General features: G+C 49.0%; 1 protein-coding gene and 1 non-coding gene across 6 annotated transcripts in view; both read left to right on the top strand.

The window, feature by feature from the left end:
* Positions 1-24,156, top strand: part of CAPG (capping actin protein, gelsolin like) — a 31,996-nt gene extending 7,840 nt beyond the window's left edge. The window contains exons 1-11 of one of the 5 annotated variants that reach the window (XM_036028228.1): positions 8,338-8,629; positions 9,124-9,179; positions 16,730-16,765; positions 16,896-17,068; positions 17,157-17,311; positions 17,493-17,660; positions 18,809-18,958; positions 19,295-19,387; positions 20,340-20,472; positions 23,308-23,396; positions 23,969-24,156. In XM_036028228.1, the coding sequence (XP_035884121.1) occupies positions 16,743-16,765; positions 16,896-17,068; positions 17,157-17,311; positions 17,493-17,660; positions 18,809-18,958; positions 19,295-19,387; positions 20,340-20,472; positions 23,308-23,396; positions 23,969-24,034 (1,050 nt within the window). In that variant the 5' untranslated portion in view covers positions 8,338-8,629; positions 9,124-9,179; positions 16,730-16,742 and the 3' untranslated portion in view covers positions 24,035-24,156. Of the gene's footprint in view, positions 1-8,337; positions 8,630-9,121; positions 9,180-10,753; positions 10,785-16,726; positions 16,766-16,895; positions 17,069-17,156; positions 17,312-17,492; positions 17,661-18,808; positions 18,959-19,294; positions 19,388-20,339; positions 20,473-23,307; positions 23,397-23,968 lie in introns of those variants that run through there. The other 4 variants (XM_036028229.1, XM_028515637.2, XM_036028230.1 and 1 more) reach the window with 4 other exon arrangements.
* LOC114501221 lies at positions 10,011-10,113 on the top strand. Its single transcript, XR_003684973.1, has one exon. It is a non-coding gene; the product is annotated as a small nucleolar RNA U13 (small nucleolar RNA).
* Positions 24,157-26,641: the final 2,485 nt, after the last annotated feature.

Raw genomic sequence — 26,641 nt, 5'->3', positions numbered from 1 at the left:
ACCCTAATCCAGGGTGTAGATGATTTACCTTCATGCTCTAGGATGTATTAGACTCCCAAGAGGACACAAGTTACCTATTATAGCAGCTAGCCATAAAGGGACATGGGGTCTCAAAGTGTTGCTGGAGGAAATAAGATTCTTCCATGCTATCACAGGAAATGCATTTCAGGGGTACACACACAGGAGGATTTGAGGTATAGTGGCAAGATTTATTGGAGTAATAATAAAGGAAGGGCGTAGGTGATGTCTCGTCCATGAGCAGGTGGTTCAGCTCTGCCTTGCTGCAGAAGTTTGGCCTCTGGAACCACAGGCCTGCACTTGGGCCCACCACGCCCAGGAGGAGGGCCAGGCCCCAGAGCTGCCAGTGCCAGTAGCTGGGCATCTGAGGCTCCATAGTCTAGCTTAGTCTCTGTTTCCGTCACTGTAATCATTGCTGCACTTTTGTAACAGAACCACCCTGGGTTCTATTGCCCGTCACCGAAAAAAAAAACGTGACTCCCAATGCCAGAGACTTATGAAAAGGAAAGGAACTGTTTATTCAAAAGTTATACAGTTTCAGAATAATGGCAGATTCTGTTTTTAAGTTCCAAAGTCCCTTAAAACTAATACGGCCCCCCGCACCCCCGCCACACACAGTCCTGCCTCCCCTTGCCAAACCAGGCCAGTCAGGGGAACTGTCTCTCAGGAAAAGAAATAGAAGTCCGAAGTTCAGCCAGGAAGATTCCCATTCAGCTTCTCTCAGTCGTCTGTGCTCAGCTAGGATCCTGCTCTTAATCCAAACAAAACTTCATAGCCCCTCTTCCTGGTGGGCCAGGTGGGGGGAGGCGGTCCTTCTGCTTCCTTTCAAGCCATGTGACCAAGACAGCATGGCTGCCCCATACTTGGGTTTAAATCCCAGTGTGGATCTCCCTCCAAAACTTCATTTCCAACTCCTCCCACAAATGGCTACCTCTGCCATTACTCTAGTAGCTTCTGCCTTTTTCTGCTGCCATTGTTAACAGGCATAGCTATTAGCATTACTAAAACACAGGCCAAGTTCTTTAGATGTGCAAATTAATCATCAATGACCCTGCTGCACTTCCCCTAGCCATATTAATGGGGGTTTGGGGGCTTCTTGGCCTGCCCCCCAAGTTCTGGACCTCATCCCACCCGTGTTACACTTTGGCCCACACAGCTGCTGAAAAGAGAGAGCATGAGACTTGCACCTTTGTTAAGCTTTGATTATATTTCTTTGGGCTTGGGAGAAAGTAGGCTTTCTTTCAAACCACCCAGTATTTTTCCTGGATCTTCCCAGGGCTATGCTGGTGTCTCCCCCTATCCAATCTGTTTCCTGAATCTTCCAGGATTTCATGCCCTTAACCTAGATGCTTTGTTTCCAGTTTTCTTTCCCCACCTTTATGGATGCCATTTTTGTTCCTATTGTGCATGCTTCATAGTAAAAGGATCTCCCCTGTGTAATCTGGCTTCTATTGTGCATGTGCCCAGCAAAGGAATTTCCAATTTCCTCCTTAGTCTTTTTTTTTTTTTAAGATTTTATTTATTTATTTTCAGAGCGAGGGGAAGGGGAGGAGAAAGAGAGGGAGAGAAACATCAGCGTGTGGTTGCCTCTGGCATGCTCCCTACTGGGGACCTGACTCTAAACCCCGCCATGTGTTCTGAATGGGAATCAAACTGGTGACCCTTTAGTTCGCAGGCCTGTGTTCAATCCACTGAGTTATATCAGCCAGGGCTCCTCCTTAGTCTTTATCCCCCAACACCCACCATCAATCTAAAGGAACAGGCTGGTTGCTCCCTGGGGAGATTGGAAAATCAGTCTTTTGTGCCTACTTGGGGGTTAGCATCTGTTCCCTGCAGTTTTTGTGAAGCCCCTTCCTAGTTAATCCAGTTTAATTAGGCGTCTGGCTCTCTTCTCTTTTGTTAATATGTAACTAGCTGCCTACTGTAACAGCTTTGATTCTGTTTACCCCACGTTAAATACCTTGGTCATTTAATATCTAAAATGGGCTACTGATTAATCCTGGAGATTCAGAGGAGTAAAATCCTTTCCTCGTCTAAAAACCAACAACCAAACAATAAAAACCAGCTTAGAGGTTTCCTGAGTTTCACTGGATTCTGACACAGTTTCCAAATTTTTCACTAATGGCCCAGCCTCTATATGTCTTATTAAAATCAGATCAACCTGACCCATTGGAGCCCAAAAAGGAAGCAAACTGTAACAGCTCTAAAGAACGAATTATCTAAAATTCTCATGCTGGGACACCTTTTGTAAGCTTTATTTCTTTTTATACAAGAAAATAAAGGAAACACTTTAAGAATTTTACCTAAAAAACACAGACATTATCCTAGACCTATTGTATGTTATAGTCAGCGGTTAGATTCAGTAGCAAAAGGGCTCTCTCCCTGCATGACAGCTGTCCCTGTCACAGCCATGTTATACAAATAAACAGAAGAAATAGTTATGGGCGCTCCTTTATGTATGTTCTGAATCCCCACTGAACTCTCACCACACTAAACACTCCCATCAGTCGCCTGGCTCATGAAGTACTCCAGCTTTTTGCACCTAATATTATTTTAACTCAATGTGAAAACAATCTTTACCCAGCAACTTTGCTCCCTTCTTTGCAGGATGAAGACATCCATGATTGCGTTGTGCTTATTAACAACCTCCTTGTTCCTAGAAGTGGTTTACAGAAAACTCCCAATGATGCTAACTTAATTTGGTTTACAGCTGGATCTTATCTGAAAGATGAACAGGGACATTATCAAGTCGGACTTGCAATAACTTCCATGGCAGACATAACTGAAGGTTCTTATTTACCTGAACATGATCTGGCCCACATGCTGGATTAATTGCTCTAATTCAAGCTTGTCAATCGGCCAAAGATCAAATAGCCAATATTTGCACTGATAGCTTCTCTGCCTTTGGTGTAGCTCCCAACTCTGGAATAGTATAGAAGTAGTGAGGCTTCTTAACTTCCTCAGGACAGCCCATAAAGAATAGAAAACAGGTTGCAGAATCATTAGATGCTATACATCTAACTAAGACAATTGGCAATTATCAAAATTTGAGGACCTTCTAAAGTGGCCACCATGGAAGCAAAAGGAAATAATTTAGCTGAGGCTGCAACTAGACAGGCAACAGTAAGTAGCCAAATTACCTTGGTCAATAGACCTAAGAATGTTTCTTCTTTCTGTTGAAGCAATAAAAGACTCTCTTTTAGAGCTGCAGAAGAAGAAAGGAGGATATGGAAACAAAAACAGGAAACCTTTGACCCAGATAAACAGATATAGTCCAGACCCAGTCAGAAACCAGTCTTACCTACAGGGACTCAGTTACCTACACTTTAACTTGTGTATGAGTTAACGCATTGGGGTCCTGAAAAGATGATTTCATGGAATAAACAATATTACTGGAAACCTCCTACTATAGCTCATAAGGTGTATAGCATATGTTCTATCTGTATAACCCTGGAAAAATCACAGGTCCCAAGGATACTTCCCACTTTCTTTAGGTCTATTTGAGATATGTAATTGGATTTCATCCAAATGCAACCATATCAAGGATACGAATATGGGTTCATTATGAATTGTATGTTTACTCACTAGTTGAGGCATCCCCTTGCAGGAGAGCAACAGCCCTAATGGTAGGTAATTATTAATGGGGAAAAATACCCAATTGGGGAATTCTCTCCGAGTTACATAGTGACTGACAGACTCTCATTTCACTGGGCGAACAATGCAGTCCATTCGTGATGTTTGGCCTAGTCTATAGCATTTTCACTGTGCTTATCTCCTTAGTGCTCTGAATTGGTGGAATGTACAAATGGTACAATTAAAACTCAACAAGGTAAATTTTCAGAAGCTTTTAATCTTCCTTGGCCAAAAGCTCTCCCTAGAGTGCTCCTTACCCTAAATCTACTCCTTTTGGTAAAATATAGCCTTTCTCCTCATTAGTCACCAGTCACCCAATGCATCTGGATGAAGGGACTTATGAACCACCTTACTAAAGGAGACATTCTACATTATTTTCAAGGACTTATTAACCAGCTTTAAAAAATTGATACATTAGTAACCAATTCATTTCACAGTGTGCTCCTGGGAGACGAAGCTTTCAAAGACCGTGACTTACAACCAGATTTTGTCCACTGGAAAAGACATCAATTAAAGACCCTCTGCAACCTTGTGGAAAGGAACCTTATCAGCGGACATCGAAGGCTCTTCAAGAATAAGAACACGAGGCTGTCCACATCAAAGGCAAACAGCTGTTCCAAGCATCCACAAGGCTATCTTCTCACAAGCTGGTGTTGAACTTTAAAAAAAATTGTTTGGTTGTCTTTACCTGTCTGCTAATATTAGTCATCATAATAGTTACACTTGTTCTTTGGGCTTTTCTCAAACCCTGTTCTTATATAGCCCAAGTGTTCGTAACTGCTTAAAGTGTATAACTTGTATTATCCATAGCACTGTTTTTACGGTTTCTCATTTGAAATTTAACAAGAATGTTATTGCAGAAAGAAGGAAAGGGATATGTATGTTTTTGAGAGAAGTTAAAAAGAAGTAGTTTGTCCTAATCTATTGGTTATTTCTGAATGAGTAAAAAGAGGCAAACTGAGAATAAGAGAAGTTACAAAAGGTTAAAGGAAAAGAACACTGAAAAAGAAATTTTATGTAAAAATACTAGAACCCAATTATGGGAAAAGGCTTACTCGCAACCCAACAAGGACTACTAAGTATATTCACTGAGACGGAAGCTGAAGGGTCATAAAAACGTGGCCTCTGCAATGGCTGCTGAAGCACAGGAGATCTACTTCAACACTCTTACTATCCTCCTGGCCTCTGGGCACTTTTAGATGGCAATTGTAATTTACACTGTTGTGTCCTTACAGCTTTAGCCTGATTAACCCTTAAAATTACAGTTCCAATTGCACAACTAGCAGAGATCAGATTAATAATGAACAACACTTCAGTGCTTCCAATGGGAAATACATAGGCAACACTAAAATAACAACAATAATAATACCAATGAATGAGAACCGATCTCATGGTCAGATTGTGAACACCGGAGAGGTGTGTGATGTGCCCTCAACTGCACATAAATTGTGTTCTAGATGCAACACACAGAAAAGTGAGACACATAGCGGAACTTGGATCATGATAGCCTGTAGGTTAGAAATTATCCAGTGTTATTTTTTGTTTTCTTTTCTTTTTTTTATCCTCACGCAAGGGTAAAGTCATTGACTTGAGAGAGAGATAGAGAGACAGAGAGCGAGACAGAGAGAGAGAGAAATATCAATATGAGGTAGAAACATTGATCGGCTGCCTCCCTATGCGCCCAGACCGGGGACTGAATCCACAACCTGGGTGTATGCCCTGACCAGGAATCAAATTCATGAACTTTCAGTGCACACACAGGGTGATGTGCCACCCAACACAGCCACACCACCTAGAGAGAGTGGTTCTTTCTTATTTTTTTTTCAACTTTTTATTTACTCATTTCTAGAGAGAAGGGAAGGGAGGGAGAAAGGGAAGGAGAGAAACACATCAATTGCCTCTCGCATGCCCCCAGCCAGGGACTGGCACTCAACCCAATGAGCCACATCAGCTGGGACAAGTGTTTTGTTTGTTTCTTAGTGAAGGCTCATGTGACCCAACTGCCTCCCATTTACCTGCTGTCAACGTAAGAAACATTCACACCTGTAGAAAATTTTTGGTCAGTCTATTTGAGCCAAATTGACAACAATTGCCAGAAAGCAATACCTCAACAGATGGAGAAATGCTCCAGAGAATGGCAGTGTAGCACCTTATTTTATACGTTAGAATCAAAGGAGAAGCCATAGGGGGTTATAGGAGGTCCACTGTGATAGATTAGCGGAGGCAGGAGAAAGCAAAATGGGGAAACCTCTGGGATGGGATAAAAGGTAAAATGATAGACACATACTTCTTTTACATGGGTGGGTAAGGGATAGTTGACAATCAACAATTAACATAACAATAACAATGAAGGGGGTTTGTGGTCTCAGCTTGTGCCCAAGGAGTTTGGGAATAAAGGGAAGTTACCTTGACATTCCAAAGGTATGTGATCATAGATGCAAAAAGACATAGATAGGCTCAGTTAAGGTAAAGACTGACCTTTGGACAGATATTTTTCCTGCCATAAACTGCTTTCAGTTAATAAATTTTCATTTCAGACCCTCCTTTGTGGTTACTTTAGGTCTCTGACTTGGTAAGGCTGTCTCACAGGCCTCCCCCGAGCTTGTCAGGGCATCACGTGGCCCCTTTTCTTCCACGCTGCCTTTCCCTCTGGAGAAGGTTTCAGCCTTGACTTCTTCTTTTTTTTTTTTTTATAATTTTTTTTAAGATTTTAATTTTTTTTAGAGAGGGGAGGGAGGGAGATAGAGAGAGAGAGAGAAACATCAATGTGCGGTTGCTGGGGGCCGTGGCCTGCAACCCAGGCATGTGCCCTGACTGGGAATTGAACCTGAGATGCTTTGGTTCGCAGCCCACGCTCAATCCACTGAGCTATGCCAGCCAGGGCCAGCCTTGACTTCTATCCAAGGTTATGGTCTTGCTCTTGCCGAGGGACTGTGGGACCGCATTATCCAATCAAGAGGTTGGTCATTAATGCATCTTTCAGTTGACTTATGACCCAAAGGGGAAGTGTGGACGAAAAAGGGGCACACGCTAAACCTGATAAACTCAGGGTCGGTCCTCACGGCAGGCCTTACCTTCTCAGAGACCAAAAATAACCACACAGGATGGTGTGAACATAAAAATTCCTAACTAAAAGAGGACCATGGCAGGTAGTGACGTCCTAGGCCTGCAGCTTCCTAGACAAAGGTCAATCTTCACCTTAAGTGAGCCTGTCTGTTGTCTCTTTGCATCAAGGTTAACATTCCTTTGAAATGTCAGAGCATCTCCAGACCCCTCAGGGCACACCCACCACCAAAGCTGGAGACCACAGAACCCCTCATTGTTGTCCCCGTTCCCCTAAACCATCTCTGTGTGCTGTAAATGTTAACTACCCTGCACCCACCAGTGTAAGAGAAGTATGTGAAAGGACGAAGTCAGCGATTTGCCCAGCAGGTCTTTGACCTGTTAAACATGACTGCCCTTTTATTCTTCTGAGCTTGAAAGCAAGAACAGACGTGACTAACCGCTCCCTACAGCCGCAGGCAGAAGATAACGTGGGAAGGACTGCAGCCTGGGTTACAACGCTCCAACAGCCCAGGGGCCACACAGCAGCAACCCCCCACCCTTTTTTAATCCAATTATAATCCAATGAAAGTCCAAAGCCCCATCCCTCAATGTGGTGTGTCTCTCTACACCATGCCCCTCTCCTTTCTTGGAGAGTGAATAAAATCTTTACTCTCTACCCAGTGGTGTCAAACCTGTAGCCACTAATTACACCGCATGCAGCTCAGGATGGCTGTGAACGTGGCCCAACACAAAATTGTAAGTTTACTTAAAACGTTATGAGATTTTTTGTGATTATGTGTCTCAACCTATCTAATGTGTGGCCCAAGACAACTCTTCTTCCAGTGTGGCTCAGAGACGCCAAAAGGTTGGACACCCCTGCCACACTTTCTTCTCTTCTCAAATTCTTTCACAGCCCTGTCACTGACCACCCTCAGAGTGCGCATCTCTGTTTTACTCTTACCCAGTCTGAGAGATTTCCCTGCTTTGCTTTCTCCCTAACCTACCACCAATAAATTTCATGTAACCCCCCCCTTAATCTCCTGCTTTGATTCCAATGTATAAAATAAGCTGTAAAACTGCCATTTTCTAGATTATTTTCCCAGTTTGTTGAGACTTTGCTTTCCAGCAATTGTCAATTTGGCTCAAATAAACTCATAAATATTCTCTACAAGTTTGGACTTTTCTTACATTGACATTTACAACTGAGCCTCCTATAAGTTTGGACGTTTCTTACATGACATCCACCTTCTCTGAGCCTCCCTGAATCATCTCTTAGGCAGAATGATGGGTGTGAGGACCAGCTGAGATCACGTTTAAAGCAGAAAATACAGGGTAGGCGCTCAAGGAACAGTAATTGTTGTAATTCGATTGGAGCCAAGGCTCCACTGACTGACTGGATTGTGACCCTCATTGTGATCCAGAGAGACCCTCTCAGGCCCTTTTCCGCACAGCATCGCTGTCTCAGCTTTCTCAGTACCTGCCCCAACTGTAGGTGTGTTTCCGCACCTGCGTCCCACGGAGGACGATTGGAGGAACCGTGCGGGCCACGGCTGGTCAGTTTTCAGCAGCGCCCCCGGGCGGCTCAGGAGTCGGGCCCCGCCCTCTGACTCACGCAGGCATCTATTTGCTCGGTCCCGGATCACAGGCGCTGAAGTGCCAGAGGGTCTGCTGCGTTTAGGGGTCTGACCGCCAGGGCGCTGGGGCGCACCGGCTCCCCCTTTGAGGCTCAGCGACGCTTGGCTGCACCGGGCTGTCTCCTCGGGCGCCCCGCTCCCCCTCTCCTTTTGGGGCACCCCCGCGTGACTAATGTCTCCTGGCTTCCCGTAAGGAGGGGCGGGAGAGGGCGGGTCCTTGCTAAAGAAAGCTTTTATTTTACTTTTCTTCGGACAAACGGAGCGTTCCTGCTGGGGGAGACCGGACAGGGAGGAAAAATGTGAGTCTAGGAAAAACAACTTGTAGAATCTTGTACATTGTTAAAGTGTGCTAGATCTACTCCTTTCTCTCTTAATTTGCAAACCTCTTCCCTCCCTCTGTGGTGATGGGAGGGGGGGCACCTTTACCCAGGTAAGGCTAAAGTGTAGAGAACAGTGAGTCCTCATCCTTGTGCTCTAGGTGGGCACACAGAGGCCAGAACCAAGAGCCACCCGGGTTCTGCGCGGGTGCAGAGGAGAGTGGACCGATGTGCAGTGGTGGGAGTGGGGGACAGGGAGGAGGAGGGGCGATCTGTAGTTTAATTCCATTTCTCTGCGCTGGAGGAGGGGCCAGGGGCCTTGCTTCCCAAGATGCTGTGCCCATTTACTGAGGTCCCCTTAGTAAATTCTCAATGTTGAGAAGAGAAAAAAGGCCAGGTTTATTAAGCATCTATTATTTGCTGATTAATTATACAATCTCATAATCTTCACATTTATCTTTATTCTTATTTTACAGATAGGGCACACGGAGGCTCCAGGAAGTTAAGTCACTTGCCCCAGGAAGCGCAGCCAGTAAGTAGCCAGACTGTCCACCTCTTTCCGCTGTACCAGTTTATCTGCCCAGCCTCTGGTTCTCCTGGGGACAAGGCCCTGCTAGAGGTCCTACCCAGATTACCCTATTTTAAAAGCCAGCAGTTTGGTCAGGGAGCTGCTCAGACACGCAGATACCAGCTAGAGTTTGTGTTTCTTTGAAGAGAACATTTAACTGCCCATCTTGCTCCGGTCCAGAAATTTTAACACAGATTGATTTAGTTCCACTGCCCACACCATTTCCTCCTGGGGGCGCCTTGCCCCCGAAGGCTGAGCCTTATCTCTAACTATCCTGCTAACCAGCCCTGGGCCAGGGCAGGCCTGGCTGAGGAGCCACAGGAGTGTCCCTGGGTAGCTGGGTGTTCAGTTTCTCCTGGAGCACACACGAGCTCCGCTTCAGCCTTCCGCATAGATTCAGAAGGGCGTGGAAGCTTCCCTCGCTCTGCCTCCTGCTCCCTGCATGACCGTGGGCAAGTCGCTCGTGTTCTCAGGGCCTCAGTTTCTTCCTCTGGAAAATGAGCAAGCGTGTTGGACCAGCCTACTTTAGGGTCCTATGGATGTGATGTAGACAAGCTGTTTGTCCCTGGGTGAAGCCAGAACTACACTTACTGTTATGGCTGCCCCTAGAGGGCCTAGTGTGGAGACTGTGTGACAGACAGTGAACGTGTGGCGAATGAATGCATGACAGCTGACTGAGAGTAGACTGAAAGGCCTCCAGCACGCAGGGCACAGTATAGAATCAGTAAAGAATATTTCGAGGGCCTTGGGATTGAGCTTAAAAAAAAAAAACAACAACAACCAAATGCATTCAGGGTTCTTATGTAGTTTGTAGAGTGATGATTGGGTGTGCATGCTCTTATGTGGGATGTGCCTCCCTTAGACCTTGTGATGGCATCGGCACGTTACCCATCTGATGGGAAAAGGAAAAAAAATATTTAGCCCTGGCATTATAGCTCAGTTAGTTAGAGCGTCGTCCCAATATAGCAAGCTTAGGGGTTTGATCCCTGGTCAGGGCACACACAAGAAGCAATGGATGCATAAATCAATGGAGCAATGGAAAGATGTTTCTCTCTCTCTCTCTCTCTCTCTCTCTAAAAATCAATTTAAATAAAAAAAATGCATTCAGAGCAAGGAAAAAGACAAGTCAGGGAGGAGGAAAAAGTTACTGCAGAGTCAGTGACACCACCCAAAAAAAGTGACTAACCCAGCAGAGGCTGGCGCTGGGCAGACAGGCCTGCCTGAGGCTGGTGAGTGGGGAACAGAGCCTGTGGTGGCTTTCCTCTTTGTATGTGGCTCTTCTCATTGGTCGCAGACTCAGAGATGCTGACTGACCCTGGAGGAGGGACTGGCAACTGGCTAAAGCCAATGGGGAGGTCCCAGCCAGGGCTGGGGTGGACGTTCAGCTTTGCTGTGGGTGCCTCTCCGGAACCAGCCCCGCCTCAGCTAGAGCTGGGGTTGGAGCAGGGGTGGGGCAGGTGGGTGGAGTAGCCCCAGAGGAGTCAGAAGGAAGTGAGAGGCTGGGGTGGGGCAGGGTGCAAGGAAGTAGAGCCTGCAAAGCAGAAGAGGAAGCAGAGCTGCAGCAGAACGGTGAGAGTAGGCTGGGCAGTGGCTGGCTGGGACTATCTTAGGTGGGCAGGTGAGGGCTGGCTGGACCTCTGAAGGCCCCCAGCCAGCCTGGAAGTACATTCAGATTTGAGGATACTTGTCCCTAAGACAGGACTGTGGTGTGATTGTAGATAAGTGGGCTGGAGTGGTTGGGGCAGGGGCAGAAGGAGCAGGCCAAGCATTTGAATTCCAGTTCACTATTTTGCAAATTCAACAAGACCCCAGCAAAGGGTCTGGCTGGCTGCCTGGGGTAGGATTCGGAGAGGAAGATGAAGGTGGAGCAGGAGGAAGGATAGGGGTCCTCCTTGGTGAGAGAACTGGCTGAAGAGTCTTTGAGTGCAGCCTGTGGACCCAGCTTCCCAGAATGCTTCCCGTCCCAGACTGGAAGGATCAGGGGTCGTTTCTAGTCCTGACACTCACCCCTCTTCTCTCTGGGGGAGAGGTTTAGGGACTGTTTCAATTTCTAACCAGGGACAAATGGGGACTGGGAGGTGAAGGAACCTGTTAGGGATCAATGGAATCAGGGAGCAAAGATATCCACTAGGAACCTTTGTCATTTTGACAGCCCCCAAGCATTGCCTTAAAGGTAGCCATATGAGCAAGACCCCTGCCCCCACCTCCTCAAAGGCCGGCTCCCAGGCAGGCATCCTCCCCTAACCTCTGCCCCAGGAAAGTCTGAGCGGATCCCTAGTCCTGCTTTCTGCCTGGGGCTGCCCTCACCTGTCTCAGCCTGTTGAAATCCTGTGCTCTCAGCTTCCATTTGGTCCAATTATCTGAGCCCAGCAAGTCCAGTTAATGAAACACATTCTCTGAGCACCCGCAGGGTATCAGGCACAGTGTGAGGTTCTAGCTAGATTTAGTCCTTGCCCAAAAGGCCCTCAGAGTCTAGCAGGAAAGGCAGGCAGGCCCACGACTCACTGTACTGTGCAGAGTGGGGAAAGGCCAAGGCTGTGACGGAAGAGGTGCCTTGTGAGGAAGAAGAGGATGGAGAGGGATGCTAAGAGGGGATTTCTGTGCTGTGCGTGTGTGAGAGACGGATGTAGAGTAAGACCAGATAAGCATTAAGGCTCCTTCTCATGCTGACATGTGATTCTCTGACATCTGCCACCCAGAGGAAGTTTGCCTGTGGTCCCAGTGGTTGTGACAGCTCCCTGCTTCTTGGCCCCTCCTGGGAGACTGTGAGCCACAGGTGGTGGTTCTTCATTTCAGTCCGCCTCCCCCCATTCTGCCCAGTGCCACACTCCCTGCACAGACTGTGAATGGAATTGAGTAGAGCCTTTCAGGGGCTGCTTGAGGATTGCAGGAGGATCAGGCATGTCCCCTCCTCTGGTTGAGACTTGAAGGTGTCAGGTCCTACTAGAAGGGAGCCTGCAAGCAGGGACTGAAGTGTGTGCTCCCAGGTGAGGGCTGGGAGAACTCCCAAACAAGGCTGAGGCCACTGTATATTCTGGAATTCTCCTTGGACAGCTGGGACTTGACATGGACCCAGAGAGGAGGAGGCTTTGATGGACGTGAGGAGGGAGGTGTACAGTGAGGAAGCTCAAAGAGCTGTGTGCTTGGGCAGAGGGGCTGGGAGGACAGGAGAGAGTGAAAGGCCAGAGGTGAGGTGGATCCTTGCCTGTGAACTCCTGGAGCAGTAGGCTGAGGGGCAGGGATCCAAGAGGCAGTGGAAGTGTGAGTGTCCTGGAGTTTCTGATTTTATTTATTTTTAGAGAGAGGAGAAGGGAGGGAGAAAGAGAAGGAGAGAAACATTGATGTATGAGAGGTACATCGATTGGTTGCATCTCGCACATCCAATACTGAGGACCTGGCCTGCAACCCATATGCCCTGATTGGGATTTGAACCGGCGACCTTTTGGTTCTCAGGCCAACATTCAGTCCAGTGAGCCACACCAGCCAGGGTCTCAGTCTGATTTTAACTGGTCAGCTATGTGGCCTGGGCGTCGGGACTTTTTACAGCCCTTCAGGTCATTCTCGTGGGCAGGCAACTGAGACCCAGTTCTGCACAGTTAACTGGCAGCATCAGAATCACCTGCAACATAAGTTCAAGGTGCTAGTGCACAGGCCCCTCTCCAGACCCGTGGAATCCAAATCTCCAGGCCAGGGTTTGGGCATCCCTGTTTTCATGAGATCCTGAGGTAATTCTCTCTGGTGGCCAAGGTGCAGGGCCAGGTTGATGAAGGAGCAGGCCGCCCAACCCCTTTCATCAAGACCTTGCAGTGGCTCCCCAGGCCTGGGTCCCCACCTGTGGGCTGCTTGCTTTTGAGTTACAGCCTGAGTTCTCAGATCAGTAACACAGAACGCAAAAGAGTGAAGCTGACAACTGGCCCTCTTGTTCACACCCACTCTGCTCTGAGCTCTCCCCCTGAGGGCTGCTGCCTCACCGCTTTGGACGTGAGTCACAGGCTGGCTGCCCATTGCGGGGGATGTGGGCACAGCATGTGACTCTCTGTGGGATGCAGAAATGTTACAGGTTCCTGCTTCCAAACCTCACCCTTCCTGTCTCCCCCTTTGGGGAAGTGTAGTTCCCCCCAAAATGCAATTGGCTATGTTGTAAGTTAGGAAAGAAAAAAAGTCATAATTCAGGTGGTATCTTATGTCCATCACCACTGCTCCTGTTTCTCCCGCTGTCTGCCGCTCAGACTCATCCCCTCTGCTCTTCTGTCCACCTCCCCCAAAGACTTTCCTTTGCTTCCCCAGCCCCCAGGAATCTGATGGTGCCAGTTCGCCTCTTCACCCTCCAGTGCCCAGGCTCTTATGCTGCACCCCTGGGGCTCACCTTATAAAAATGCTGTTCAGTGCACAGCATAAATCGTGCTGCAGTTTCTGCTTGTATGGGGTCTGCATTTTAAGCTAAAAAAAGAAACCCTCTAGTAATGGGAACATATGAAAGAGACAGTGGGTAGAGCTGTAGCTACTGCATTTACTGAATTTTTATTTTTAAATGTGCATTTATTTTTTAGACAGAGTGGAAAGGAGGGGGAGAGAGAGGGAGAGAAACATCAATGTGTGGTTGCCTCTCAATGCGCCCTCTACTGGGGACCTGGCCTGCAACCCAGGCGTGTGCCCTGATTGGGAATGGAACTAGCGACCCTTTGGTTCACAGGTTGGCACTCAATCCACTGAGCCACACCAGCCAGTATATTTTTCTTCATTTCACTTTGCATAGCTTTCACTTCTTCCTCTATTTTGTGACCATACTCGACCATTTCTGTGAGCAGCCTGATTACCAGTGTTTTGAACTCTGCATCTGATAGGTTGGCTATCTCCTTGTCACTTAGTTCTTTGGAGTTTTGGTCAGTTCTTTCATTTGGACCATGTTTCTTTGTCTCAGTGTGCAAGTTATGTTGTAAGGGGTGGAGCCTTAGGTATTTGCCAGGGTGGGGCGACCCATGTTGCTGCGTTATGACACTGTCTGTGGGAAAAGGGTCAGAGAGGGAACAATGCCTTACTTGGCTCTCTCCCTGCTTTCAAGAGACTGGCAGTTTCTCCTGCTACCACCACCCCCATAGGTTTTTCCAGCCAGAAGTTTGGAGGCTTTATTTCCTGTGCTGGAACCCTGGGTTGCACGGTCTGTTTCACTCCCCAGTTGTTCCTCCCCATTTATCTGCACCCAAATATGGGACCACCCCATTGGCCAGCCACTGCCTTGCCACAAATACTCTCCGCCCCTCCTATGGATTTTGATGGATGTTTCTTCTTTAACTCCTTGGTTGTCAGACTTTCATACAGTTCAATTTTCTGGCAGTTCTGGTTTTTCGTTTTTAAATTGGTTGTTGTCCTTCTTTTGGTTGTGCAAGGAAGCAAAGCACATTTACTTCAGCTTTCTTTTTCCATTCTCAGTCAATAAAATCTTTTTTAAAAAAAGATACTTTTTAGCCCTGGCTGGTGTGGCTCAGTGGATTGAGCACCAGCCTGCAAACCAAAGGGTTGCTGGCTTGATTCCCAGTCAGGGCACATGAGAGGCAACCACACATTTTTGTTTCTCTCCCTCACTTTTTCCCTCCCTTCCTCTCTGTGATAAATACATTTTTTAAAAGATTTTATTTATTTATTTTTAGAGAGGGAAGAGAAGGAGATAGAGAGAGAGAAACATCAATGTGCGGTTGCTGGGGGTCATGGCCTGCAACCCAGGCTTGTACCCTGACTGGGAATTGAACCTGCGACATTTTGGTTCACAGCCTGCGCTCAATCCACTGAGCTACGCCAGCCAGGGCTGATAAATAAAATTTTTTTAAAGATATTTTTAAGTGCTTGCCTTTAGCATTTTTTTCCTTGAATAATTTTTGTCCAAAAGAGGTTTCTGTCACTGACCTAAAGAATAAAGATGTTCATCATCCTGGCATTTAAGGGGGACTGGATATATAGAAAGGACAGCTGATGCCTGGGGATGGGTGAGATTCCTCAGAGGGAGTTTAGACTTAGAGAAGGCATTTAATACTAAGTCTAATGTTAGCTGTAGGTTTTGTTTGTTTGTTTGTTTGTTTTGTTTTGTTTTTCTGGTTTTGGTAGATGTCTTTTCAGGTTAAGGAAGTTTGCTGAAAGTTTTTATTTATTTATTTATTTTGGGGGAGGTTATTGTTTTTCTTTTGCTTTGAAAGTTTTTTAAAAAAATCAGGAATGGATGTAGAATTTTTCTAGCAGCTTTTTCTGCATCTATTGAAATAAAAATAAAGAGATAGATAAATGCACCTACACTTAAAAACATAAAAATGAATAGTTAATAGGGTGATTATACTAACAGATTTTCAGATATTTAACCGACTTTGCATTCCGTAGTTAAATGCCCATTTAGCCACATGTTTTATCCTTTATGTTATTGAATTCCATAAGCTGAAATTTTGGTGGTGTTTTGTGCCTTATGTTCAGGAGTGATATTGGTCTAATTTCCTTTGCTGTAATATAAATATCTGGTCTTGTCATATCAGGATAATGCTGGCAACATAGGATAAACTGAGAAGTGTTCTCTTCTATTTTATGCAAGAGTTTGTATAGAATTGGTGTTATGTCTTTCTTAAATTTTTAGTATGATATATCTGGACTTGGGTTTTTTTTTGTGGGGCAGTACTTTTTAAGTACAAATTTCATTTCTTTAATAGATATTAGACCTTTCTAATCTATTTTTTTCAACAAAGCTCACCTTTATTTTTTATTTTTTTTAAAGATTTTCTTTATTTTTAGAGAGAGGGGAAGGGAGGGAGAAAGAGAGAGAGAACACTGATATGCGACAGATACATCAATCAGTTGCCTTTTGCACACCCCTAGCTGGGGACCTGATCCACAGCTCAGGCCTGTTCCCTGACTAGGAATCGAACTGGTGACCATTTGGTTCTCAGTCTGGCACTCAACCACAGGGCCACACCAGCCAGGGCTCTAATTGATTTCTCTTAAGTGAACTTTCATAATTTATATCCTTCAAGGAATTACCCATTTTATATGTTGTTGTTTTCTACTAATCTCTGCTTTCATTTTTATTATTTATTTTCTTTTGATTATTTGGGGTCTAATTTGCTTTTCCTTTTTTTTTTTTTAATTGTGGATACCCAAGTAGTTGATTTTAGACTTTTGTAATATAAACAGTTGCTGGTGAGAGAGCTATATTCCAGCCTCACGCCATGCCCAGAGTTACAGGTCTGCAAGCAGAAGAGAGGTGGCTGGGTAGTCACAGCACAGGGAAGACGCTGGCCCAGGGGCCAGAGACCTGGTTTCCCCTCACCCCTCACTAGCTGTGTGACTTCGGACTTAGACTCTCTGAGCTTCCGTCTCTTTGTGTGTATAATGGAGCCAGGGATAACCTCTTGGGCTCTTGGAGGTGAAGAGTTGATAAATATGACAGCACTTGGTCACCTGCAAGGGCCTCCCCAGATCAATGTGAAAGGTGGTTGTCGTGACATTTGTAATGACAATGGTTTTTTCTGTCTTTCCAGATCAGGAAGCAGCATGTACGCACCCATCCCCCAGAGGTACGCAGTGCCCCAATCCCCTTTCACCCTCCCCTCCTTCATTTCTAAGGGCTGCCTCTCCTCCCAGCACCCCTCCTCCCCAGGCCTGCTTCGTCTCTCTGCTCAAGGCCGACCCCATCTCCTCCCACAGCAGCTCTCCATTCCCGGCATCAGTGAAGGACCCCGGCCTGCATGTGTGGCGGGTGGAGAAGCTGAAGCCGGTGCCAGTGGCCTACGAGAACCATGGCATTTTCTTCTCGGGGGACTCCTACCTAGTGCTTCACAATGGCCCAGAAGAGCTGTCCCACCTGCACCTGTGGATAGGTGAGGGGCTGCAGGGTAGGGGGGATTGGGGCCCTCGGGGCTGGCGTGGGTCTCATGGGCCTGGCCCTGCCCCCTCCCACCACCCCAGGCCAGCAGTCATCCCGGGACGAGCAGGGGGCCTGCGCTGTGCTGGCCGTGCACCTCAACACCCTGCTGGGGGAGCGGCCTGTGCAGCACCGAGAGGTGCAGGGCAACGAGTCCGACCTCTTCATGAGCTACTTCCCGAGGGGCCTCAAGTACCAGGTCAGCCCACCTTGTGGCTTCTCTCAGCCTGCCCCCCTTCCACCTGGTTCTCACCCTGCAAAAGGCCCAGGTCCCTCGGGGCCGGGCCCTCCCCACCTTTCTGCCCGTCTCCCTGTGGGATGGGGTATAGAGGTCCCTTGGCCCCCTGCCAGCCCACTCAGGCTGGCCATCTGGGCTGCAGGAAGGCGGAGTGGAGTCAGCATTTCACAAGATCTCCCCAGAGGCCACCCCAGCTGCCATCAAGAAACTCTACCAGGTGAAGGGGAAAAAGAACATCCGCGCCACCGAGCGGGCACTGAGCTGGGACAGCTTCAACACGGGGGACTGCTTCATCCTGGACCTGGGCCAGGTGGGTCGGCAGGGTGGGACGGAGCTCTCTGTATGGGCACCGTCTCTAAAAGAACAAGGACCAGGAGGCCAGGGGAGAAGGAGAGAAGCTGAGAAGTTGTAAGTCATTCCAAGGGGGGCTGCTCCAGCCTTAGAAACATCCCTGTATTCAGGACAGAAACCTCCCTCTGCTATCTAGCCATTGCCTCTAGCACTGGAGCCTCCCTCCTTTTAGAGCCATTGGACCTCTGAGTTAGCTGCCTGCTGGACTGTTCATTAATTTATTCACTCCTCTTTTCACTCAGTGAGTCTGTGATGCCTACTCTGAGCCAGCCTGGGGACCGCTAATTGCTTGCCCCGGGGAGGCAGCCAAGACCTGGCCTGTCACTTGCTGTAATCCATGGCAGTATGCAATGAGAGTTCTAAGAGAGGCAGGGACATGTACTGGAGGAGCTTGGGCAGGGAGGGATTCCTAAACCTGAGCCAAAGCTGTTGGTTGTCTCAGGAAGGTACTATTTGACTAGACCTTCACGGAGGGGAAAAGCCATTTCAGGCAAAGGGGCAGGTGAGCTGAGGCACTGAGGTGGGGAAGGGCGTAGACATGCATGTTAACAGCAAGGACAGGGTGCGGACAGGAGCCATGGGATCGCAAATTGCTAAGGATGGGGAGACCCAGGAGGAGACTGAGAAGCCTGGACCACCTCTTGTGGTGAAGATTTGGGCAGGAAGATCAACCCAGGAGCTGTTTGGAAGATGGACTGGAAGCAGTGAGATGGAGGCAGGAGGACCAGCTAGGGAGAGGAGATGAGGGCCGTGCCTGGCAGGGGTGCAGTTGGGATGCTCAGGGATGGCATTCACTCACTCATTCATTCATTTATCCATTCAGTAAATAGTTATTTTGTGCCTAAATATGTGCCAGTCTGTTTTAGCACCGGGTATACAGCAGAGAACAAAGCAAAACAAAACTAAGCACTCATGCCCTCATGAAGCTTACTCTACTCAGGGGAGCTAGATCATGTACAAGGTAAAGATGTTGGAACATATGCTGATAAGTGATGTGGAGGAAAACAGCAGAGAGAGCCGGGGCGGCTGGGCAGAGGAACACTCTTGTGGAGTGTTGTCATTACCGTTCTCAGGCCTTCTTTAACCTGGGCCTCCACTTGCCTGCAGAACATCTTCGTCTGGTGTGGTGGAAAATCCAACATCCTGGAGCGCAACAAGGCACGGGACCTGGCCTTGGCCATCCGCGACAGCGAGCGGCAGGGCAAGGCCCAGGTGGAGATCATTACTGATGGGGAGGAGCCTGCCGAGATGATCCAGGTAGAGGGGACATAGGGGTGGGTGGCCTCTGCTTGGAAGCTGCGGAGAGGCTGTGATCAGCTTGGGGACATGGGGGTGTTTGGTCGCAGATTGTGTGGGGCAGCATCTGGGCCATTGCTTGTACGGTGCCTTGTGATTCTGAGTAAAGTACCCCTGTGGGCAGATGGACCAGTGGCCTGGCAGGTGGGGCGGCTGGACCAGCCCTCACTTACCTCTGCTGGGCACCCTTGTGTGGGTCAGTTTGCCCCGCCAGTGGCCCCGAGTGTAATGGGTTGGGAAGGTCTGGGGCAGCTGCACGGGAGCCCCTGGAAACCTGGCCTGCCCTGACTCCTGCAGGTCCTGGGTGCCAAGCCTGCCCTGAAGGAGGGCAACCCTGAGGAAGACCTCACAGCTGACCAGACTAACGCCCAGGCTGCGGCTCTGTACAAGGTGGGCGTTCTGGGCCGGCCCTGGGGCCCAGGCAGGGGGTGGGAGCCTGATGCACCGCAGGCTGAAGAGGGAGGAGAGAGCTGTGGGCGGTTTACCCCGGGGCTGGGAGGGAGAGGAGGAGGGGAAGTGGAGGGGTGCCTGGCCCTCCTGAGGAGACATACGCTGTTTCACTTCCAGCCCATTTTCGGAGAATTGAAGGAGATATTGAGCTTTACTTTTTGACGTCTTTACATTTATTTGTAATGTGGAGTCCACTTAACTTCCAAATGAATTTGGTGCCTCTGGGCTACAGTGATGAGCGTGATGTGAGGGTGGGTGCTGCCCAGGATTTGCCCGTCAGAGCTTTTCTCCCTGCCCCTGTCTGCTCCTTGGGCCTGGGCAGTGGACCCGGGCTGTGGGGCAGGCGGGCAGCCCCCTCCTTGAATGGAGGTTAGGACTGTGTGTTGGGAGGAGGAGGGTGATCCCACACTGCTCATTTGTGTTAACCTGAAGATATAAAGGCCTTTCAAACTGAGAGGCACCAAGCGTTTATTTGAAATCAAAAGAATAGCTATTCGGGACTCACTGATTCAGGCAGGAGCCCAGAGAGTGTTCCGATCAGCAGACAAAGGCAAAGGGTGTTTGAGAAAGGGAAGGAGGACAGTTACATCAACAGAAAGAAGGCAGTTCTGTCAGAACAGATAATAAAACAGTGATGCTAATTCTGAATGCTTTTGATTTTCCATCTTGTAGTCATCAGTCCAGTTGGCATCATACCTACTTTTTTGTTATCTTTGCAAACAGTTCTTTGAAACACAGAGTTGCTTAGGCCCAGTCTAAACGTTACTTTGTCCTATTTAACATTCCAAAAGTTTGAGGTATGTGTACGTGCCAGGCAGTTCCTCTGGGACCTCAGCTTCAGCTCCTTTTTAAAGTGGCCATGTTTATATTGTTTTGACACATCCTCCCCAAGGTCTCAGATGCCACTGGACAGATGCACCTGACCAAAGTGGCCGACTCTAGCCCCTTTGCCCTTGACTTGCTGATACCTGATGACTGCTTTGTGCTGGACAACGGGCTCTGTGGCAAGATCTACATCTGGAAGGGTACGTGAGGCTCCTGCTCTCCAGCCCAAGACCTGCGCCTGCTCTAAGCCCAGCAGGCTTCCCATTGGAAGGCTGGGCCTGCCTGGCTGCTTTCAGAAGACAGCCTGTGGGAGCTGATACTCCAAACCTGATGTCCAGACTGAGGGTTTTCTCTGTTCTGCTCCCATCCCCTAAATTCTAGGCAACTGTTCTGACCTCTAGCATACCTGAGGACCGAGGGCCTGGGAAAACAGAGCGCTGGACAACCCCTCTCCCACCCGCTCCCATTCTGATTCACTAGGTCTGGGCTGAAGCCCGAGAAGCCCCCAGCACCCTGTTCCTACCATTCTGCCTTGAGGTGTAACAGGAATTTTAGGTACATAGAATCTCACTTTATCCAGTGGGTAGTGCACTGGTAGAACTTGTCTTTCCGAGACATTGTTTTGGTTGGACAGAGAAACACTTGTGCGGAGGCCTGTTCCGTGGTCTGACTGAAGTGCTGAAACAGAGCGGGTGTCTGAGGGACCCTGGGAGCCTCGCGCCTCCTCCACACTTGCCTTTTCACGAGCACGCCTTACCTCCCCGACCAGCTTTTGAACTGCTTGAAAGCAGGAGCCATATCATCTCTAGTGTCTCGATGGTATAATGTGTTTGCTCAGTAAATATCTGTGGGGTCAACCAAGGCCAAGGAGAATCTGCAGCCCTAGCTTGGTCAGAAGACAGAGAAGGGTTAGGTGTTCTAAGTGTGGCGGCTCCTAGGCGATAATACTGTCACTTCAGGGAAGGGCCTGGAGCAGCAAGCAGTGTGGCAGGTTTCTGAGAGTTAAAGGGTATGTGTGTGTGTTTGTGTGTCTGTCTGTCTGTCTGTCTGTCTGTCAAGGGGGGTGGGTTGTGCTACTAGGGCTGCCTTTCCCTCCTGCCACAGGGTACCTTCCCATGGAACCAATTCCAAGCATGGGGGGCGAATGGGGGCAGGGGTGTCCATAGACATGTATTTAACCCCAAGCAAAGACCCAACCATTTAGGAAAGACAAACCAGAGGAGAAGAAATGGGAAACTCCAGCCAGGAAGAAAAGTGTCCTGTGGGTTGCTGGTCAAATCACAGAAAGTATCCACATTAATTTAGTCAGATTGTAGCTAACTGGGGTTTTCAGCCTGGGTGGTATTTTTACCAAGCAAGGGCTTGCTGCTGGACATGCGCAGAAGCCAGTCCTATGGCGCTGGCTTTTGAGAAGAGAACAAAGCTTGATTGGGAAGTCGACTAGCAAGGACACAGGGAGCAAGGCTCAAACCCACCTCCCAGATGGAGGGTTTGGGCTGGTAGGGGGCTGAGGAAGGACAGTCTGGCATCTGGAAGTGTTGGCAGGGCAGGTTTCAGTTGGAGGGCTTCAGCTCCCGACCTTTCTGGACAACAGACCCTTCGGTTCTGAAAAGATCCCCATGATCAAATCCCGGTCACGTCTCAGCCTTTTTTGGTTTCATGAGGTTGGGGGCAAAACTGGTACTGGGTGTTACTGAAAGTCAAAATTTTCTCTGAATGCTTTGTCTGTATGACTTAACAATTTTGTTTTGTTGACCCTGAAAAACAACTCAGTTTCATGTTAGAAAGAGGATAAGTCCTCTTTCTCAGTCCTCAGACTGGATAAGTCCAGTCTGAGCCGGTTCTGCAGTTACAGTGTTAATGAACAAAACTTCAACCAGTAAATTTAAAGATCATGAACAAGGCTGCACCCCAGCCAAGGTACTGAGGAAAGGTACTGAGCGGAGCTGCACTAAGTGGAAGTCTTCTATGGGCAGAAAGAGTGGGGACAGCCCTGGCCGGTAGCTCAGGTGATTGGAGCGCCATCCTGTTTACCAAAAGGTTGTGGGTTTGATTCCTGGTCAGGGCACATACCTAGGCTATGGGTTCGATCCCTCGATGGGGTGTGTGCGGGAGGCGACTGATTGATGTTCTATCTTGCTTACTCTCAAGTCAATAAATACATCCTCAGATTAGGGTAAAAGAAAAGAATAAGAGAGTGGGGTAAAGAAGTGGAAAGAGTGGGTTGTTTCAGGCAAGGCCACTTCCCCTTAGGGGCAGGCAGGGGTCTTACCAGCCAGATTACCTCACTAGTGCTACCAGGGAATTCCAGGCCGGGGTGGTTTTAAAATTCCACTCCTGTGAGAAAATTCCACTGCCATGAGGCTGGGTGTTAAGTCGGGTGAGGGGGCGCCTTCACCACAAGATTCCGTTTTGATATGTTTGTTTTTAGCACTGGGGAACCAACCCCAGTTCACTACATTGTTGCCTTGGAAAAGTGCCTGAAGCCGGAGCCCATTTTGTGTTATAGGGACTGTGTACAGGCGAGAATGGACTCTGGTGTCTTCCTTTTTGTATGCTCTTCGTTGGCATAACTGTTGGCCCTTGTCTGCTACCTGGCATTATGGGAGTAAGACTAGAGGAAACCACCCTCTGTCCTGGTCAGTTGTACGAGGAAGGCTTGATAACAGTGCAGTTGGGGCTCAAGAGGCGAGGGGTCCTGGAGCCGCGTGGTCCTGGGGCCACGGCTCCACGCCTGACGCCAGGGCACACTAGTCCTCGTGACTGTTCCTACGGCCCTGGTCTGAACAGGTTTTGGTGCTTAGAGCAGGCAGGGGAGCGGTTTCCATCTGGCCTGGAGCTGCCGGTTGGGAGAAGTGTCCAGAGGCTGACTTTGCACCTCCAGGGAGCCCCTCAGCATTCTCAGCACCTCCTGGTCCGTTTGTTTTAAAAGTCGCCGGCCATTCTGTGGACCCCCTTAAATCTCCCAAAGAAAAATGGCATGTGGGGTAGAAAGCGTTCCTGCTCTTGTGAAAACTCTCCTTCCTCTGATCCAGGGCGGAAAGCTAATGAGAAGGAGCGGCAGGCGGCCCTCCAAGTGGCTGAGGACTTCATCTCTCGCATGCGGTACGCCCCAAACACTCAGGTGAGAGGACACCTGCTGCCCCAGCCTTCCTCTGGGGCCTCCCCACGGCCTCCTGCCCCTCAGACCAGACAAGAAGGGCAGGAAGGCCTCAGACACGGTTGGGAACAGTCAGGCCTCCCTACCGGACTCCGCATTGGGGAAGCCCTTCTCAATCCTTAAAGATTTAAAAGTACATATTTTCTAAGAGGATGTTGGGCAGCGCTGTCTTGAGAGCCCAGAGAGTGGGTTCGCCTTTGGACAGCTTGTGTGCCTCCCCTGGGCCATTGCCCCGAGCTGCTACGGCCCCTTCTCACCCAAGCTCGGTGACTCCACAAGTCATTTTGAGGGGAGCTGGTGAGGCTCCTCTGTAACTGGTGCATCTGCCAAGCTTCACCTTTGTCCTGGAAGCAGTCTCCTTCAGCTGTGTCTCTGTAATGTTTCTCATCTCCTGTCTTATCTGGAGGGGCACCCTTGTCCTGGACAGCGTGGACACTGGCCGAGTGCCCAGCACCCTTCTCTGTGGCTCTGGCCTTGCCTGGTGGAGGCAGAGATGGCAACCTTGTGAGCAAGATGTCTCCCTGCTGTCCCTGCAGGTGGAGATTCTGCCCCAGGGCCGTGAGAGTCCCATCTTCAAGCAATTCTTCAAGAACTGGAAGTAAGAGAAACATCTCCCTGCGCCCACCTGCTTGCCTGTTTGCTCCTCCTCCTGCTGCCTGGTCAGCGCCAAGGCGCCCCTGCAGCTGTTCAATAAAGGAGACGAGTGTCTTCCCCACTTTCTGCCTGAATTGCTTGCCTTGGACTAATTCTGTCTGCCCTGCCTCCTTGCAGGGACTTATTCTCATGCTGGGGTAATGTGGAACCCAAGGACAATTCCCCGCCCCTGAGAGGCCTCAGCTGGTTTTGCATAATTAAGGCAGGGGGGCCAGGAATCCCAGTGCACCTGGCAGGTTCTGCTGTGAACCCTGTAGAGAGGTGGCCCAGTGCCAGGCCGCAGGATCACTTTCAGCCAGGGGTTCAGATCAGTCTCACGTTCCCAGCTGGGAGGAGGTTATGGCAACAGGCTGGGGATGCCTCTCTGTTCAAGCCAGTATTTCCCCAGCTGCCGTCATAAACCAATGCAAGGCAGCTTCCAAATGACATATGCCCAGCAAGCAAAGGTGCAGACGCCTGGCCTGTCACTTTGTAAGCACATTGCATCAAGTATTACCAATCCGATGAGCCCAGAGCCACCTCTGGTTGCAGGAAAAGCACAAGAGTCATGGGTCTGGTTCTCAGCCTGCCTCCATTGCATCCTGGCCAGGTTGCCTTTCCTTGTCTAGGCCTTAGTTCATGCTCTTTCAAAATTGGGGAGTGGCTGGAATATCAGAGGGGCTAGATAGCTAAATAGGGGGAATACAGAGTAGCCCCAAGACATTCCCATCCTGGAGGGCATGGGTCAGGGGAGCAAGATGGGGATTGTGTCTTCAAGGTCTGTCTGGGCCATGGCTGTCCTCAGTCATGCGCCCTCAGGGCCATCTGGCTTCTGAGCTCTGACATGCTTGATTCTTCCATCCCAAACAGAAATTCTGAACAAGTTCATTGTTGATTTTGTGCCAAGAAGCATAAAAAAGCTCCCTGCATATCCCTTTCTCTCTGCACAGAGACAGCCAGTTATTCATCCACTTGACCATCTCCACAGAGCGTGTACTGGGAATTTAAAAAATATATATTATTTTTAGATTTCATATATTTATTTTTAGAGAGAAGGGAAGGGAGGGAGAAAGATGAAGAGAAACATTGATGTATAGGAGATTTGGTTGCCTCTTGCATGCCCTAGCTGGGGACCTGGCCTGCAACCCAGACATGTGCCCTGACTGGGAATTGAACTAGCAACCTTTCAGTTTGCAGGTTGGTACTCAGTCCACCGAGCCACACCAGATTTTCTTTTCTTTGGAGAACACTGCTCTGCCATCTTGACCAGAAGCTCCAGGATGTCTTACAAAGGGGAATAAGGGCCGCACCAAACCCGTGGCTCTGACATTTTTAGGGCTTTGAAGCATTTTAATTCTCCCATGACAGGCCTAGGGCAGACCTTTACACACCAAAAAATGTAGATCAAGATTTTTGCATCTCAGCCCTGGCTGGCGTAGCTCAGTGGATTGAGCGCGGGCTGCGAACCAAAGTGTCGCAGGTTCGATTCCCAGTCAGGGCATATGCCTGGGTTGCAGGCCATGACCCCCAGCAACCGCACATTGATGTTTCTCTCTCTCTCTTTCTCTCTCCCTTCCCTCTCTAAAAATAAATAAATAAATAAATAACCTTAAAAAAAAAAAGATTTTTGCATCTCAGAGGGCTTTTACACACCTCCCCCAAACAGTCCATCAACAGAACTGCAACTTCACCCCTGGGATGTGTTGTTGCTAGTGTCCCAGGGTGAAGCAGTGGGCATTGCTGTGTGGAGAGCATTGTATGGAGAAGAAAGGACGCCCTCGCCTGGGCCCTTGCTGTGCTGTGAGTATTCATAGTCAGGTCTGCTGAGTTAGCCTCTTGGTGTCAGAGTGAGCAAAAGGAATCTGCAGGAAAGGAACCACTGAACCTGACACCTCATTGTGAAGGCTGAGCTGCGGCCTGTGTTCCAGCCCCGCCAGTCTCCCTGCCATCTGCTGGGCAGCTAAGCACCCTAGGCTGGAAGAAGTGAGACACAGGATCAGTTCAGGTTGGCAAAGGTGACACAGACAAACTGCAGGCTCCATTCACCCTTGAGAAGTATCCTGCTGAGAGCGGTTACAAGGACCCATCCACACGTGGTGGGGGTGTGTCATCCCCACCTCTGTGAGGGGTGGGCCTTGCCTCCTGAGAGTTGGATTTGGAGGCCTGCAGGGGCTAGACAGTGGTCTCCTGTGACTTGAAGGAGGGCAGAGGACAGGAGAGCAGTGTAGTGGGGCTCTCACCTGCCCACCCCTGTTCACAGCTCAGCCCTTGTGTGAATGGAGCAACAGAGCCAGCTTCCCCAGAAACGAATGTAGGAGAAACCCAGTGTGGACGCTTCACACCAGTCAATCTTAACAAGAGTCAGGGGCACCTCGCCCGCTGCCTGGAGTGCACAAGAATCTCTGGACCTGCCAGTGTGGGGTGGATGTCATGTGAACTCAGTGGGAGCTTGTCCAGGGCAGAGCAACCTCTCCTGGAGCCCACGACCAGTGCCTTGGCCCGCTGGAGTGCCTGACTCTAACAGGGCCCCAGGAAGGCGCAAGGCTAGTCTTGGAGGAAAGCACGTGGAACCGTTA

The sequence above is a fragment of the Phyllostomus discolor genome, chromosome 6, assembly GCF_004126475.2.
Source record: "Phyllostomus discolor isolate MPI-MPIP mPhyDis1 chromosome 6, mPhyDis1.pri.v3, whole genome shotgun sequence".
Taxonomy (NCBI): Eukaryota; Metazoa; Chordata; class Mammalia; order Chiroptera; family Phyllostomidae; genus Phyllostomus; species Phyllostomus discolor.
Note: the sequence above shows the minus strand (reverse complement) of the source record. Positions and strands in the feature narration are given on the sequence as shown.